Source organism: Poecilia reticulata, chromosome 2 (assembly GCF_904066995.2).
Source record: "Poecilia reticulata chromosome 2, P_reticulata-male-v2, whole genome shotgun sequence".
In the NCBI taxonomy this organism is placed as follows: domain Eukaryota; kingdom Metazoa; phylum Chordata; class Actinopteri; order Cyprinodontiformes; family Poeciliidae; genus Poecilia; species Poecilia reticulata.
This window is the reverse complement of record NC_088831.1, coordinates 39,754,907-39,768,339: the sequence shown is the minus strand read 5'-3', so window position 1 is coordinate 39,768,339 and position 13,433 is coordinate 39,754,907. Positions and strand designations below refer to the sequence as shown.

The following is a 13,433-nucleotide window of genomic DNA, read 5'->3' as shown; positions in this document are numbered from 1 at the left end:
CACAAGTCTCTGGAGGTTGTCTTACCTGTCACTTCCAGTTCCCTACCTGTCACAAGGAAACTGTAACACAGCCTAAACCCAGTGTTACCTTCTCCATTACCTGCATTTAAAAAGCTGCCCAACAGTTAATGTATTATGCAGAAACTAGAAACTGGGAACAAATATCTGTCTGTCTGTCATTAATTAATTACACAGAGATATTAACAACATGCCCAGTTAAAAACACAGCCAGCAAAGGGGATAAAACTCAAGAGTGAAACATTTTGAACATGAACATTTTAAAACAATTTATGTTAAATGTTATAGTTTTGCCAATTTTTGTAACATGGGTTTTAGAATTTAGCTGAGTTTTCAAAATTATTCCTAAATATTTTTTCTGGGATGCTCGTTCAACGGCATTCCTGTTGGTCTGAACATGCAAGGACCATTATGAAGCTTTATTAACTGAAAACATAAACTTTGTTTTCTTTGTATCATGAAGGAGTAGTTAAACCTTGGTATTTTATGTAAAGTGTTGTTAAATTTTCCATTGGCTGCTTCACAGCTTTTACCAAATATGTAAATGACACTGTCGTCGCCGTACGTTTGCAAATTTACTTAAGGACAGATTTCTGGTTGACTATTAATATATGGGCTGAAGAGGATGAGACGTAAAATTATTCCTTAAGAGATTCCTGATTCAGATTTGACAAAAATAGTTTTACAACACATTGTTCACAATCTTTTAAGTATGACTGAATTAATTTGTTATTAAGAGAGGTGAAAATAACTGATTGGTCCCCTGCTGAATTATTTATTTATGTTTTATTTAGCAAGAACCAGAATTCTAACTTCTGCAGATTAGCTCTGGCCTCATGTTGCACGTAAATCAATTTATCTTTAGCTGCGTTTCCACTGATCATATTATTGCAAAATGGGATTACCAAAATACGTTTGCTTAATGAAAACATGCCAAATTTGAAAAAAGCATGTTTTTCTCAAAAGGTTTTTGAACTAGAATAAAGTAGTTAATTTGGCTAAATAAAAATATGTGTATACTGAATAGTTTTTTTGCATCACACGAGTCATGTGATCAACAACCAGATGTTACTACAGGCAGAAAGATGAAGAAGATCACAGTAAGTGGTAGGTGGATGATGGTGATTCTTGTTTTTTAATGACTTATCGCTTGAACAAACTTATCCATGTTTGATTTTAATTATGGATCCTATTTAATGGAAACACCGCAATTTCAAAATTGTGTTTTTTCGACAGCAGAACAACAATTTTTTCCTTCCATTTGTTAGGGAAACATAGCTATTTGTAGATGCGCCTCACCCTAACTTCTATGTATAAAATCCATCAGTCTAGAGGATAATTTTATTCCGTTTTAACCTCTCGGCCACCACAGACAGACCATAAGAGCTGTCAAAGGACATCAGGGACACGATGGTAGATCTACACATGGCTGGAGGAGGATCCAAAAAAAATCAGATAGATGGTTGACAGCTGCTGGTGTGATTACTGGGAAATAGTGGAACTATTTCCACTATGAGAACTCATGTTGGGTCTCTTGAGGTGAGAATGATCAGGGGAAGGTTTGGCGGTGTCATCAACTCACACCTATGCAAAAAGAGCTTGTTATGGATCTGAAATTAGGTGGTTCCACAGCAAAACCTTAGTAGGACTAGATCAGACGTCCTCTCTTCTCTGTTCGATTACGCTTGCATATTTGTAATCCTGTCTCGTCTGTGTCACTCAAACTGGCACCATGACTTCAGATTAGCTGCCAGAAAGAACTTCGTAAGCAATATCTGTGGAGAAAATGCAAAGATCAGCGATTAGTGAAAAGGTTTGGTGTCTTGTTCTTTTAAAACAGAATTGATATGGAGATTGAGTTCTCAGAGAAAGACTCGCTCAATTATTTAAAAAGACTGCCTCCCCTGGCGCAGCCGTCCCAGTTCACACCGCCTTCCTTTCTCTCTCCTCCTGATTTAGACCTCACAGTTTTGGACTCTGTTCCTGTTGTCACGCACTTTGTTCCGCTTTACTCATCAGTCCGCCAGGTGTGTTTATTTCCAAGCACAGTGTGAAAAGTAATTTAATAAGAAGCACTTCAGATCTTGCTGCGAGGCATGTGTGTGTTTATAGAACAGGATTTGTAATCTTAACCAGCAGTCAAATGAAAAATATTACATCAAATCATGTGTGTCTGTGATGCTGATTGCTATTTTTGTGCGTCTCAGTTCTCTAAATTGAGTTGCAGTAGATGTTTTATCAGTTTTATCCACAGTCAAAAGTATAGGGAAGCTTGCCCCGGGGCTCAAGCTGTCTAGTTTGTCTTGTGTGGTGAAGGTAAAATCATGTTGACTTGTTATATAGAGAATACACAGCTTACGGCATTGCGAGCTTTTCTTGCGTCTTCTCTTTGTGTCGTCTTGTTTTGTTTTGTTTTCTCATGCTCCTGTTATCGTTTACATATCTCAGGGCCACAATGGGCTGCTTACTCTAGCTCAGCGTTACTTGAGCAGCAAATAGGAGTGCCATGAGTGACTCATAATGATTTTATTTACACGCAGTTTTAATTGAAACTGCCTCTATTCTGCTCATTAAAACAGATAAGTATTCCTGTCATTTTAAGTCATCTGATTCAAGACAGCCGTCTCCTCAGTAACATCATGTCATTCTGCTTCATTTGAACAGCACCTGGTGGGAGTAATATTGGAGTTTATGGTCTGTACTTATATCTGAACTTTTCTTATTCAACACTTTGGGTTAAGGCTTTAGGTATGGGTTCAGCAAAATGCTACTGCACAAGTTTGGATAGAATTGGGGTAAATAAGGAATAAATAGTCAAAAATGTATATTTGTATAGCACATTTCAGCAATAAGGCAGTTCAAAGTGCTTTACATCACAAAATGTAAAGCACTTTGGTGCTTGTTTCACCAAATATGAAACAAGCAGTACATATAATTTTTTTAAAATGTTGTCATCAAAATCATCAAGCAAATTTACATCAAATATGTTGATACATTTCCCACTTACTAATAATCAAAGGGAACTCTAAGCGAATGGGATTTTAGTCTTAATTTAAAGGAACTCAGTGTTTCAGCTGTTTTAGAGTTTTCTGAAAGTTGGTTCCAGATTTGTGGCGCATAGAAGCAGAATGCTGCTTCTCCGTGTTTGGTTCTGGTTCTTTGGATGCAGAACCAGAACCAAATCTTTAGTGTACTTTGTTGCTAAGCTGTTCAGTGACATGAGCAGCAGCGTTACGGATCAGCTGTTTTCTTTTTAGACAGACTTGTAAGGCTGTTGCAGTAATCAGTGCAACTAAAGATAAACATATGGATGAGTTTTTCATTAGTCCTTTAATCCTGGAAATGTTCTTCGTGTGATAAAAGGCCAACTTTGTCTTTATGTGACTCTGAAGGTTCATGTCTGAATCCATCACTGCACCCAGATTACTACTGACCTGATCCGTAATTAGAGTCGGCATGCAAATAATAAAAAAATGTGCATGCTGACCCTTGCAGTTTTGTTTCTGTTTAACTAAAAGTTGTTCAGTGCCGTGAAAATCAATTATTCTGATGGATAGATGGACAAACAGAAATACCTGCTTTCTCTGAAAGAAAAGGATTATCTATGTTTTTTTTTTATATCTTGATGATCAATCACTTCAGGTGACTACAATATAGCAAAATGTGGAAAGACCTTCATGGGTAAAAATACTTTAGCTTGATGTTTTATTCACAAACTCTATTTTATTAGACTATTATTGAGGGGTCTTCTCACATGAATTCAGAAGCATGCAGGAAAACATCACGGTGGGGGGTTTCAGCTGGAAGCATGCTCTCACGGCGTGAAATACAGACGATGGCTTGCAGGGAAGCACAAAATGAGGAGGACATGTTTTTCAAAGTACAGCGTGGAAATAACAATGTTTCCTTCACGGCACCTTGGATGATGGATGAGGCTTTCTGTGTCCTGTTTTTGTGCTGGAATTTACACCACGTGTTACTGTGTCTATCCAAGTATTGATGAGCGGGTCTGAAGAATCATTCTGGTCAGCAGAAAAGTGTGTAAGGCAGCAGCCCCACACTTGCAGTTAAGGGCCTGGAGACTCCTTGTTACATTTGCACATTGTTCCACTTCCTCTCGGTGTTTTGCTTGGAGCCCATGTGGAAAATGGAACAAACATGAAAACGGGCTTATTTTTGTATTTTGTCTGGTTGTACAAAAACAAACGGGGGGGAAAAATAAACTTTTATGCATTTGTTTGCAGTTTTAATTGTCTCCTCCTGCTTCTCCCAGTTTAGTTTCTTTTTTCACTAAAACGGTTCTTATTTGTGGCGTCAGGCTCTGAGTCTTTGAAGGATGGGGACTCCAGCAACACTGCGAGGTGAACATGTTCTGACCCATCTTTTATTCACAGTTTAACCAGGACTCTAATGAAAGGGAAACTGGACAGAAGACTAGATGTGTCTCTGTATTGGACGACGTGTCTTTCTGCTGTTTTGCATGTGAATAAAAGGCATATTGTTTTGCATATTGCACCATAGAGATGCAGAGGGAGGGGATTTTTAGAAGGCTCAGCAAGAGGTTGCATCTAATTAAAGTATTTTAGTTAAATGGAACAAAAGATGAAAAATATGGACAATTATAGTCATAGTTACGTCTGATAGATACAAAGATTACATCTTTTAAAACCAAAAGTGCAGAGGTTGTGTTGTTCTGTAACTTTTAGAAACATGTCCTGTTTAAATGATGATGATAAATTGTATCCCATTTGATTTGACATATTTTTTCATAAATCTGCTTAAGCGTGAACTCAGTTTTTAAAATGTGCATATTATCCTTTCATATTATTAGAAATGATTTCCCCCTCTAGTCGGTAAGTAGAAGTGTTTTGAAAGTCTTCACAATGAATCCTCTTTTGACTTGTATGATTTACTTATGAGGGGTGTGAATTATTTAAATGCCTTGCTGTCTCTCTTTTCTCTTGCTGAATTCAAACAAAATTATTGAATAGACAAGTCCCTGTTTGGAGAAATGCAAAAAAAAGATACACTTCTTTTTGGATCTCTGTCTTATTTATGTTTTTTTTTTTTAAGTTCAAGATTAAATTTTTCAGCCTTTAGGCCAAATGTTGCTCTTATAAATATGAGCGGCAGAGTGCTCTCAGTAACAATAAATATCAAAGCCAGTCTGAGGAGTAAGCAGTAAAAGTTTTAAAAGTCAAATGTTTCTTAACAACAATGTCTGATTGTTCTTCTTGCCTGCTGCAGACAGTCATGGATTGTTCATTTCATCTTACCGAAGCTGTTATACAGAGGATGTTCGTGGTTTTGTGCCTTCCTCTTGCTCCTTCTTTTATTCATCCATCAAAATTCTAGTCTCTTGATCACCACTTACACATGTTCTGGGTTCCTGCACCATCTTGAAAAGTGTAGAATACAATTTTAGTGTTTTTCAGATCTTTGAATGTGAAAATACTTGTATTTCCACAGTTTGTATCCTGTGCCAATTTAAGAAGATACAAATCTTTGGAAACAGTTTTTCTAAACAAATTTTTATATAGAAGATGTTATGAGAATGACAACCTCAAAATCATGAATTTAATACTTCGTGGGAAGAAAAAAACCACGACAAGAAATAAAATTTTTATTATTTGTGTGTTTAGTACATTTGATGCATTAACAATAAACCAGACTTTGACTTTGATTTCACATTTCTTTCTAAAATATTATGTTTAGAACATAGCAAAGAGAAAACAGTTTGGTATTAAATGTGGTGGGTATGAAGTAAAGGTTGGTATAAAACATCCTGTGGCAGCTGCCACCTTCTTGTTTATGTACGAAAGCACCAAAACTACTCAAGAAAATTGAGAAAAGACAAAATGAGACGCAACCCACTTCAGAATAACGCATGTTTGGGGATTAATCAGATTAATTGCCAAAGAAAAACAAAATGGTACATTTAATTTGGCTAATTAAGAAGAATAGTTTTTTTAGACTCAGGAAAGAGAAGTACTTTGTGTGTTTGTGTGTGTTGATGGCCAAAATTAACAAACACAAAAAGCAACAAAATAATTAATTAGCAATTAGAAACAATTTTGTGGCTCCTATCAATGCATAGCCCTCTTTAGATCCAATGTTCTCCGTTAGTCCGGCAGTGAAGGTTAATAAATGATCATCTAGTAAAATAAACAGAGATTTACTGAAATAAACATGTTCAGTTATTCTTAATGTTTTGATGCTGTAAAACAGTAATTACCACAATAACTTTTGTTAGTCCAATTCTAAAGCGATAAAAAAAACAGTTTTTAGGTCACTTTGTCTGATCTCTTGGTGATGAAGGAACAACTAACCTTCATAATTACTGGGTAATAATGGAATGCTTTTTCAACAGGGAATGATTTTGTTGTAATAAAGACACATTTGTTTCTGTCTGTTAATAATTGCTCTTTTTCTCTCCTCTCCTCAGATGAAGGTTACTACCAAAGTGGAAGGTTTCAGTTTGAAATAGATGTCCCTGAAGCCTATAACATGGTGGTGAGTAGTTTTGAATATTTTATTTCAGATGTTTAGGTGTTGGCCTTTTATCTTCATGTGAAACATTTGGAAAGGCTGTCAAGCTTTATTCAAACTTATTTGGAAATGTGGACGTTTACCTTAAATTATAACAACTATGAGAAATTCATTTAATTTTTGTAAACAATTAAAGCTGAAGAAAAGATCCTAATTCAAAGCAGCTGCTAATAGCCATGCAAGGAAGTCCACCCTGAAAGAAGACGGCAAGACACTAAAATTAGTCTTTGTATCTACTGCAGGATCTTGCTGGATCTGATATGCAAGTCAGTGATTGTTTGATCTGTAAGAGATTTCACTACTTGAACTTTCATAAGAGATGTGCAAGATGAAAACTTTTATTTCTGAAGAAATCATCTCAGGGAGGGACCAACAATCTAGAATAATGCTTTTTTTTCTAATATATGTATCTAAAATTTCATTACTCTAAGGTGAGCATTAAACTGATATCCGAAAGAATTGTACATTGATTGAATGGGATAAAAAAATCTCAGTTTTTGTCTTCGTTTTTATTTCAACACTATAATAAAAGAGGTGGCTGCAGAGTGGCGCAGTTGGTAGAGCTGTTGCCTTGCAGCAAGAAGGTTCTGGGTTCGATTCCCGGCCTGGGGTCTTTCTGCATGGAGTTTGCATGTTCTCCCTGTGCATGCGTGGGTTTTCTCCGGGTACTCCGGTTTCTTCCCACAGTCCAAAAACATGACCGTCAGGTTAATTGGCCTCTCTAAATTGTCCCTAGGTGTGAGTGTGTGTGTGCATGGTTGTTTGTCCTGTGTGTCTCTGTGTTGCCCTGCGGCAGACTGGCGACCTGTCCAGGGTGTACCCCGCCTCTCGCCCGGAACGTTAGCTGGAGATGGGCACCAGCACCTCCCGACCCCACTGAGGGACAAGGGTGAAAGAAAATGGATGGATGGATGAAATAAAAGAGGTTTTGGTTTTGTACTAACATATAGAGCATTTCTACATGATGCAGACAGGATAATAACATTTTAGATCACACAGAGTCAGTAATGGCAACTAAAGTAATAACTTCTTAAGACTAAAGCCTAAGCAGCTTCAGTTTTTGTTTTATGTCGCATTATTTTGTACAAACAAACTGGAGTTCACTGCAGCTGCTCATCTGCTCATAAAGTTAAATCGAGTGCTCTCAGGGTTGGAGGTTTCTTTATGTTCTCATTTATTATTAATGCTTCATTTAAGAGAAACAGACTCTTGAGTTTTAAAATCCAATTTACCAGAGTGCCATGAGCCAGAAGACAGCAGGTCAAAATAACACAACACAACATAAAAAGTTGCTACAGTACAAGAAAGTTCATTAAAAATGAAGAAAAGTAAACAAAAAGTGGTCTAATGGCATGTAAACACATCATAACTTCCAAAATCAAAAATCCCAATATTATATCCTGTGCGGAAAGGTTTCTGCCAGTCTCTAAGAGGATTATTTATATACACTCTTACATTTTAATACTTATCTAAGTACATCTATGTTTGGTGCAACAACGTAGAAATGACATCCCAAATTGTAATGATCATATATTAAATAATTATTCCTGTCATAGTTGATTTTAATAGAAATTTGAAAAGAAATTCCAGCTAAAACCATTAACATGCTGACATTCTAACACTATATTTACAATACTGTATTTCAGTGAAAACACAACCCAGATGAACTCACATCTCTTGTCTGAGTAATATTGGGAGAAGAGCAAAACCCATGGAACTGCTGGCGTAGAATGCCAGGTCAGGACTTATAAAAATAGTAAATTGGTGCAGTGAGCCTGTGGTGAATGCAGACGATCAATATAAACCTCTTTTCACTTCCTTTCCAGAGGTCACACTTTGCTCTTTACTTCCTTCTTACTTTCCTCCGTACTTACCACTATTGAGAGTTTATTTTAAACTTGTTCAGCATCTTTCTCTTTCTCCGTTTAGAAATGAACCTAAAGTGATCCAGAAGTTAACCAGGCAATAGAGACAAAAGGCTAATGTCATTGAAACCCAAATTTTGGTCACAGGAAAACGTTCATGAATTAATGAAATTTTGACACAGATTTAAATATACTTAGTGACCAGTTGCACTCCCACACATGGCTAAAACTCCCCCCTATACTAGGACTTTCTCTCAATGGAAGATCCTGAGGAAAAATCTGTTGAGGAAAGGCTCAAAGACTACAACAAAGAGCCTGTGTTTAACTTTCCAGATAAAAATCAACTGTTTTTTGCTGGGGAAACGAATCCCTGGAGACTCTATTCCACAGTCCAGAGGTGGTATTAGATCATCCAGACCTCCTTTAGGTGATGTTGTTCATGCCAAATACTGATATGAAATTGTTGTTGTGTGATTGTGACCAGTGACAAACCTTCCACTGAAATACTGCTGTTCTGTTACACCACGTTATGTCCTCCATTAACCATATAGTCAAAGGCCTAATAAACTTTTAATTTCTTGCTTTTTCTGTATTTTTTTCCAGCCTCCTAAAGTCAGATGTCTGACCAGAATATGGCATCCGAATATCACAGAAAATGGAGAGATCTGTTTGAGGTATTCCTCTATGGCTTTGTACCATTCTGTCACTTTTTTCCTTATAGTTTAGGCTGTTTTAATTGGTATTCTGTAGAGAGGTCCTAACTCATTTTCTTCTATTAAAAAAGGAAATTACTTTACCGGTGCTGTAATTGTAGTTTTCTAAGGGAATTTGTCCCTTCATAATTAGTTTGAGCACCAGCAGGAATTGATTGATATTCCTAATACAGTTAGAAAACAGATAATAGAGTGACCTGCATGTCTCTTTTTTTCTGCAGCTTATTGAGAGAACATTCAATTGACGGCACAGGTTGGGCACCAACTAGAACGTTAAAGGTAAAATGCATTTATTGTGGTTATAAATTACGTATCTTAAAGAATTTGAAGAGTTTCTGAAAACTGGTACCATTAATATCTGTATTAGAGACGAGTATGGGCCATTCTGATGTACCGATTTATTTTTATCTAAGCCGTTCTGTTGTAGCTGTCTTGGTACATCAGAATGGAGGAGGCTAAATACAAATAAACCAAAACTGAAATAAAGCAAGCATTATTTTCCTTCCACATTGAGTGTGTTTGTCAATTGAATTATACAGGACAAACGTCACTTTCAAGGTAAAAATATATTCATTTATATTATATTATATTATATTATATTATATTATATTATATTATATTATATTATATTATATTATATTATATTATTTATTGTTGTCTAATTTATTCCAAGTCAAAAAATGGTGGTTTTTTAAAAGGGTTGTGTTGACTTTTGAGATTAACTGTAAAGTGTTGTTAAAGTTCACAACAGGCTCAGAAGATTTAGATTTTTTTGCTTTGAAAACATTTTCATTTGTCCCAATTTTGAGGTGAACTTTCAAATTAAAAGCTCACCTTTTAATTTGGGTTACAGTGACCTTCAGATCACCTTCTTTTGCAAGGCTGTTTTATGTTCAGAGGATGAAACAGACGAGCCCATTTAGCTTTGAGAGCAAGGTCCCTTGCTGGATTGACTTAATATTTGTTGTAATTACGGCATTGTCTGAAATACCAGAAACATTGCTATTGACAGTGTCACCTCTTATATAATGAGCCACTGTTGCTTTGCCAAACTGCTATATTTGACATTTAGCAGAAAGTAAAGGCATGATGCTTTCTATGGATCCGTTCCGACCTTATCACTGGGTTGTTTAAGGTAAACTTAAAAATGGAAACTTTTTCACTTGCATTTAAAAGAGTTCGCTGAGTTTTCAAGTTTACTGTTCAGTCAAGCTGTCCTTTTCAAGCCGTTAAAGAATAGTAAAAGAGGTTTAAAGCAAGGACACTCTCTTTGATCTTCACTTAGGATTTGACAAAAATTACTTCTGATCGAAACTACGACTTTAAACTATGATACAAGGAAGGAGCTCTGCCCTCCATGCTAAAACTGGATGCTTTTCTCCAAAGAGACCCAAGACTAGATCAGCATTCTCCTCAGTGTCTGCGCTGGTTTTCTCCTTGAATACAAACTATCTATGACGACCCCTAAAGTAACTGTTTCTGTCAAAATTTTAGAGTTTATGATTTGGGAGTTTTCCACAGTTTTGTCCTCACTTTTCTTATAGTTCTGGGCAAAACAACTTTCTCTGGAGTTTTCTATTGTTTGAAAGATTATAGTTTAAAATGCTGAATATATCAAATGCATAAAATAATTGCATAAAACAATAACAATACTTTTAAAAGAGACACGATTTTCTCTAAAAAAAATACAAGCAAATTTATTTATTTATTTGCTAAATTGATTGGTATTATATTTAAGCATAATAGTTTCATAGCTGTGACATTGTATATTTGTTTCACTTTAGTCTACATGAAACAATTCTTACTACTCAGTTTAAATATATATAACATATCCTCACATTTACAGGTACTGCTGTCTGTTCAGCCATCTGTTTTCCCCTTGTCTTGTCTTCCATTAGAGCCTCTGGGATTGAAAGGTCTCCAGAATTCACAAGGGGGCTATAATGAACTGCAACTGCTTTTACTTCTTGTTTATTTGAACAGGCATTCCTTTTTTTCCTACTAGCTCTAATTGTGATGTATATTTCTCAACCCTTTGGGACTTGGATACAGTGGACCCCCAGTGTTATGGGGTTTAGGGACTACAGCCACCCACGAAAAGCTGAAACTTGAGACCCCCTCTAAAAACTCTTGTAACTGCCTATTTTAATAGTTCAGCCACCAAACATACCTTAATATGCATTGATATGCACAGTGGAAACAATTTTAGCACTATCACTATCACTATCACAGAAGCTAACATCCACAATCTTTGTTATCTCTACTCTTGGGGATTCAGCCGAGGAAAATGAACGGCGCTCCTGGATTGGCTGCTTTGTAAATGCCTCCAGTAACTTGTCAATTAGCATTGTTCTGACGTATTTCAGCATCCAAAGCTCAATTTATTTTGATTTTGAAGAAACCTGTGAATAAGCAAATTTTACCCAAATATTTCAGAGTGATCCTTTACTTTGGGACTAAAAGTATGTTTCAGAAGTTTCAAACAAAACCCAATAATACCACATTCCCTAAGCGTCATAATAGGGCTTTGGGAAATAAAGCTGAGAGTATTCACAGTTTTGATTAACTGACTGTTTATAATGTCAGATATGTGAAAATTACCCAGTTTAGAGTTTCCATAAAAGTATTCTGTACCTCTTATTTGAATTCACTATATACACCCATATTATGTTTTTCCTTGTGTAACACAAATTAATTCAACATGAAGAATGGTTTTGTCAGAAATTGCGCACATCTTTTAACTGACGTGCGTAGGATCTTTCAAAGAAATCAGAAAAAAAATCCCAGAAACACTCTAAGCCTCAGTTAGATGACAGTACAGTTAGAAAAACTAAACCAGCATGGCCTGTTTGGAGGATCTGACAGGAGAAAAGAGCTTCTCTCTAAAATGAGCGCAGTGTGATTTTGGTTTCTCCTTTTTTTCTTTAAAATCAAAAACACTCCTTGAAAATGTACAGAAAATGGAAAATTTGAGATTTTTGTCTGTAATTCATTTAGCAAAAACTAAAAACTGTATGCTCACTGTACAGCACAGGGCTGGATGGACGATAATGTGAGAATACTTGTGCTGGTTCAGCCTATTATTCTGACAAATGGTCCCAGCCATCAGTAACACTGTAAAGAAATTTGAGTCAAAACCTTTGAATGCACAACCAAGAGACTGATAAAGTTATTTAGACATCAGCAACACACATGTGTTGCCTTTTCTGTCAGCTGTTGTTATTCTGGAAAAACGCTCCTGTGTTTAGTCAAAGGTAGGTGTGGATGTGGTCATAGGCGTGTGAGCGGTTGAGCTTGAGTTCAGGTGTGTCACCCAGTGTCAGAGTGTGCACAAAAATATGTGGGAAAAATACAAAAAACAAAGGTGCAAAAGCTGCTAAGCAGAATGTGTGTTGAGTGGGTGGTTTGTCCCTGTTCTCTGGTCACCACTCTTCTCCACTGCAACCCACACATGAAGCACAAGCTTCTTTTCCTTCTTAAGACATGCATATTGCATATCCAATCCTCTTTAATCTGAGCTCATTCTGCTTGTCTTATAAATTTTTTTAAGTTATAAAACTGACAAAACTGGTGTGAAAAATACATGTATATACTCAGAAACAGAAAACATTTGATAAATTTGATAGATTTGGAGAACTCGATCCTGGTTTACTATGTGATTTTATTTTGTGACATACAAATGTAACATTTATAAAACATTAAACAGTTTTTATTATAAACAAAACTTGTTTTATTAAGCAAGAGTTTGAGCTCAGATTGAAGAGGGAACTTTAATGAGATATCATAGGTTGTTATGAAGCTTTTCTTTTGACCCTGTAATGTTTTTTATTCTCATTCTGATTGATTGCTTTGTGCACAAGAGTCCTGGGGAGCAGATGTTGATGAAAGTTACATTTTAGGCACGATTTAAATAAACTGTTTAGAGCCAGTTCTAGATAGTTTTCTGCTGCTTTGTAACTTTAGTTATTTTTAATGACAATAGCTAAACTGAGTTAAAAAAAATTGAGAGCTTGTTTCAGTTTAATATCAGCAACTTCCATGTAGAATTTTATCTAACCAATCTCTGGAAAGCAGTGTGCACCAGTGTAGCCAGTAAAATTAACTGGTGTCTGCACACATCCATCGACAAGCAAGTAAATGTTTTTGAGAGAAAATTATAAATATTTGAGGATTGCAAAATGATTTGTTTATCCAGAATAGTTGAGAAGAGTCAGAAAAGTATAATTTTTAAATTACTTCAAGATGAAAATGACAAAATATTTGAGTTGAAACAAAATTCATACCAGAC

At 35.9% G+C, this 13,433-nt stretch overlaps 1 protein-coding gene across 3 annotated transcripts in view; it reads left to right on the top strand.

Moving 5' to 3' along the window:
- The window catches only part of ube2f (ubiquitin-conjugating enzyme E2F (putative)), a 41,864-nt gene that overhangs the window by 10,576 nt on the left and 17,855 nt on the right, over positions 1 to 13,433 (top strand). For all 3 annotated transcript variants that reach the window (XR_532886.2, XM_008402372.3, XM_008402380.2), the window contains exons 5-7: positions 6,464 to 6,531; positions 9,036 to 9,106; positions 9,367 to 9,424. Coding sequence is in view for 2 of the 3 variants with exons in the window: in XM_008402372.3 (XP_008400594.1) it covers positions 6,464 to 6,531; positions 9,036 to 9,106; positions 9,367 to 9,424 (197 nt within the window). In the remaining variant the exon portion in view is untranslated. The remainder of the gene's footprint in view (positions 1 to 6,463; positions 6,532 to 9,035; positions 9,107 to 9,366; positions 9,425 to 13,433) is intronic.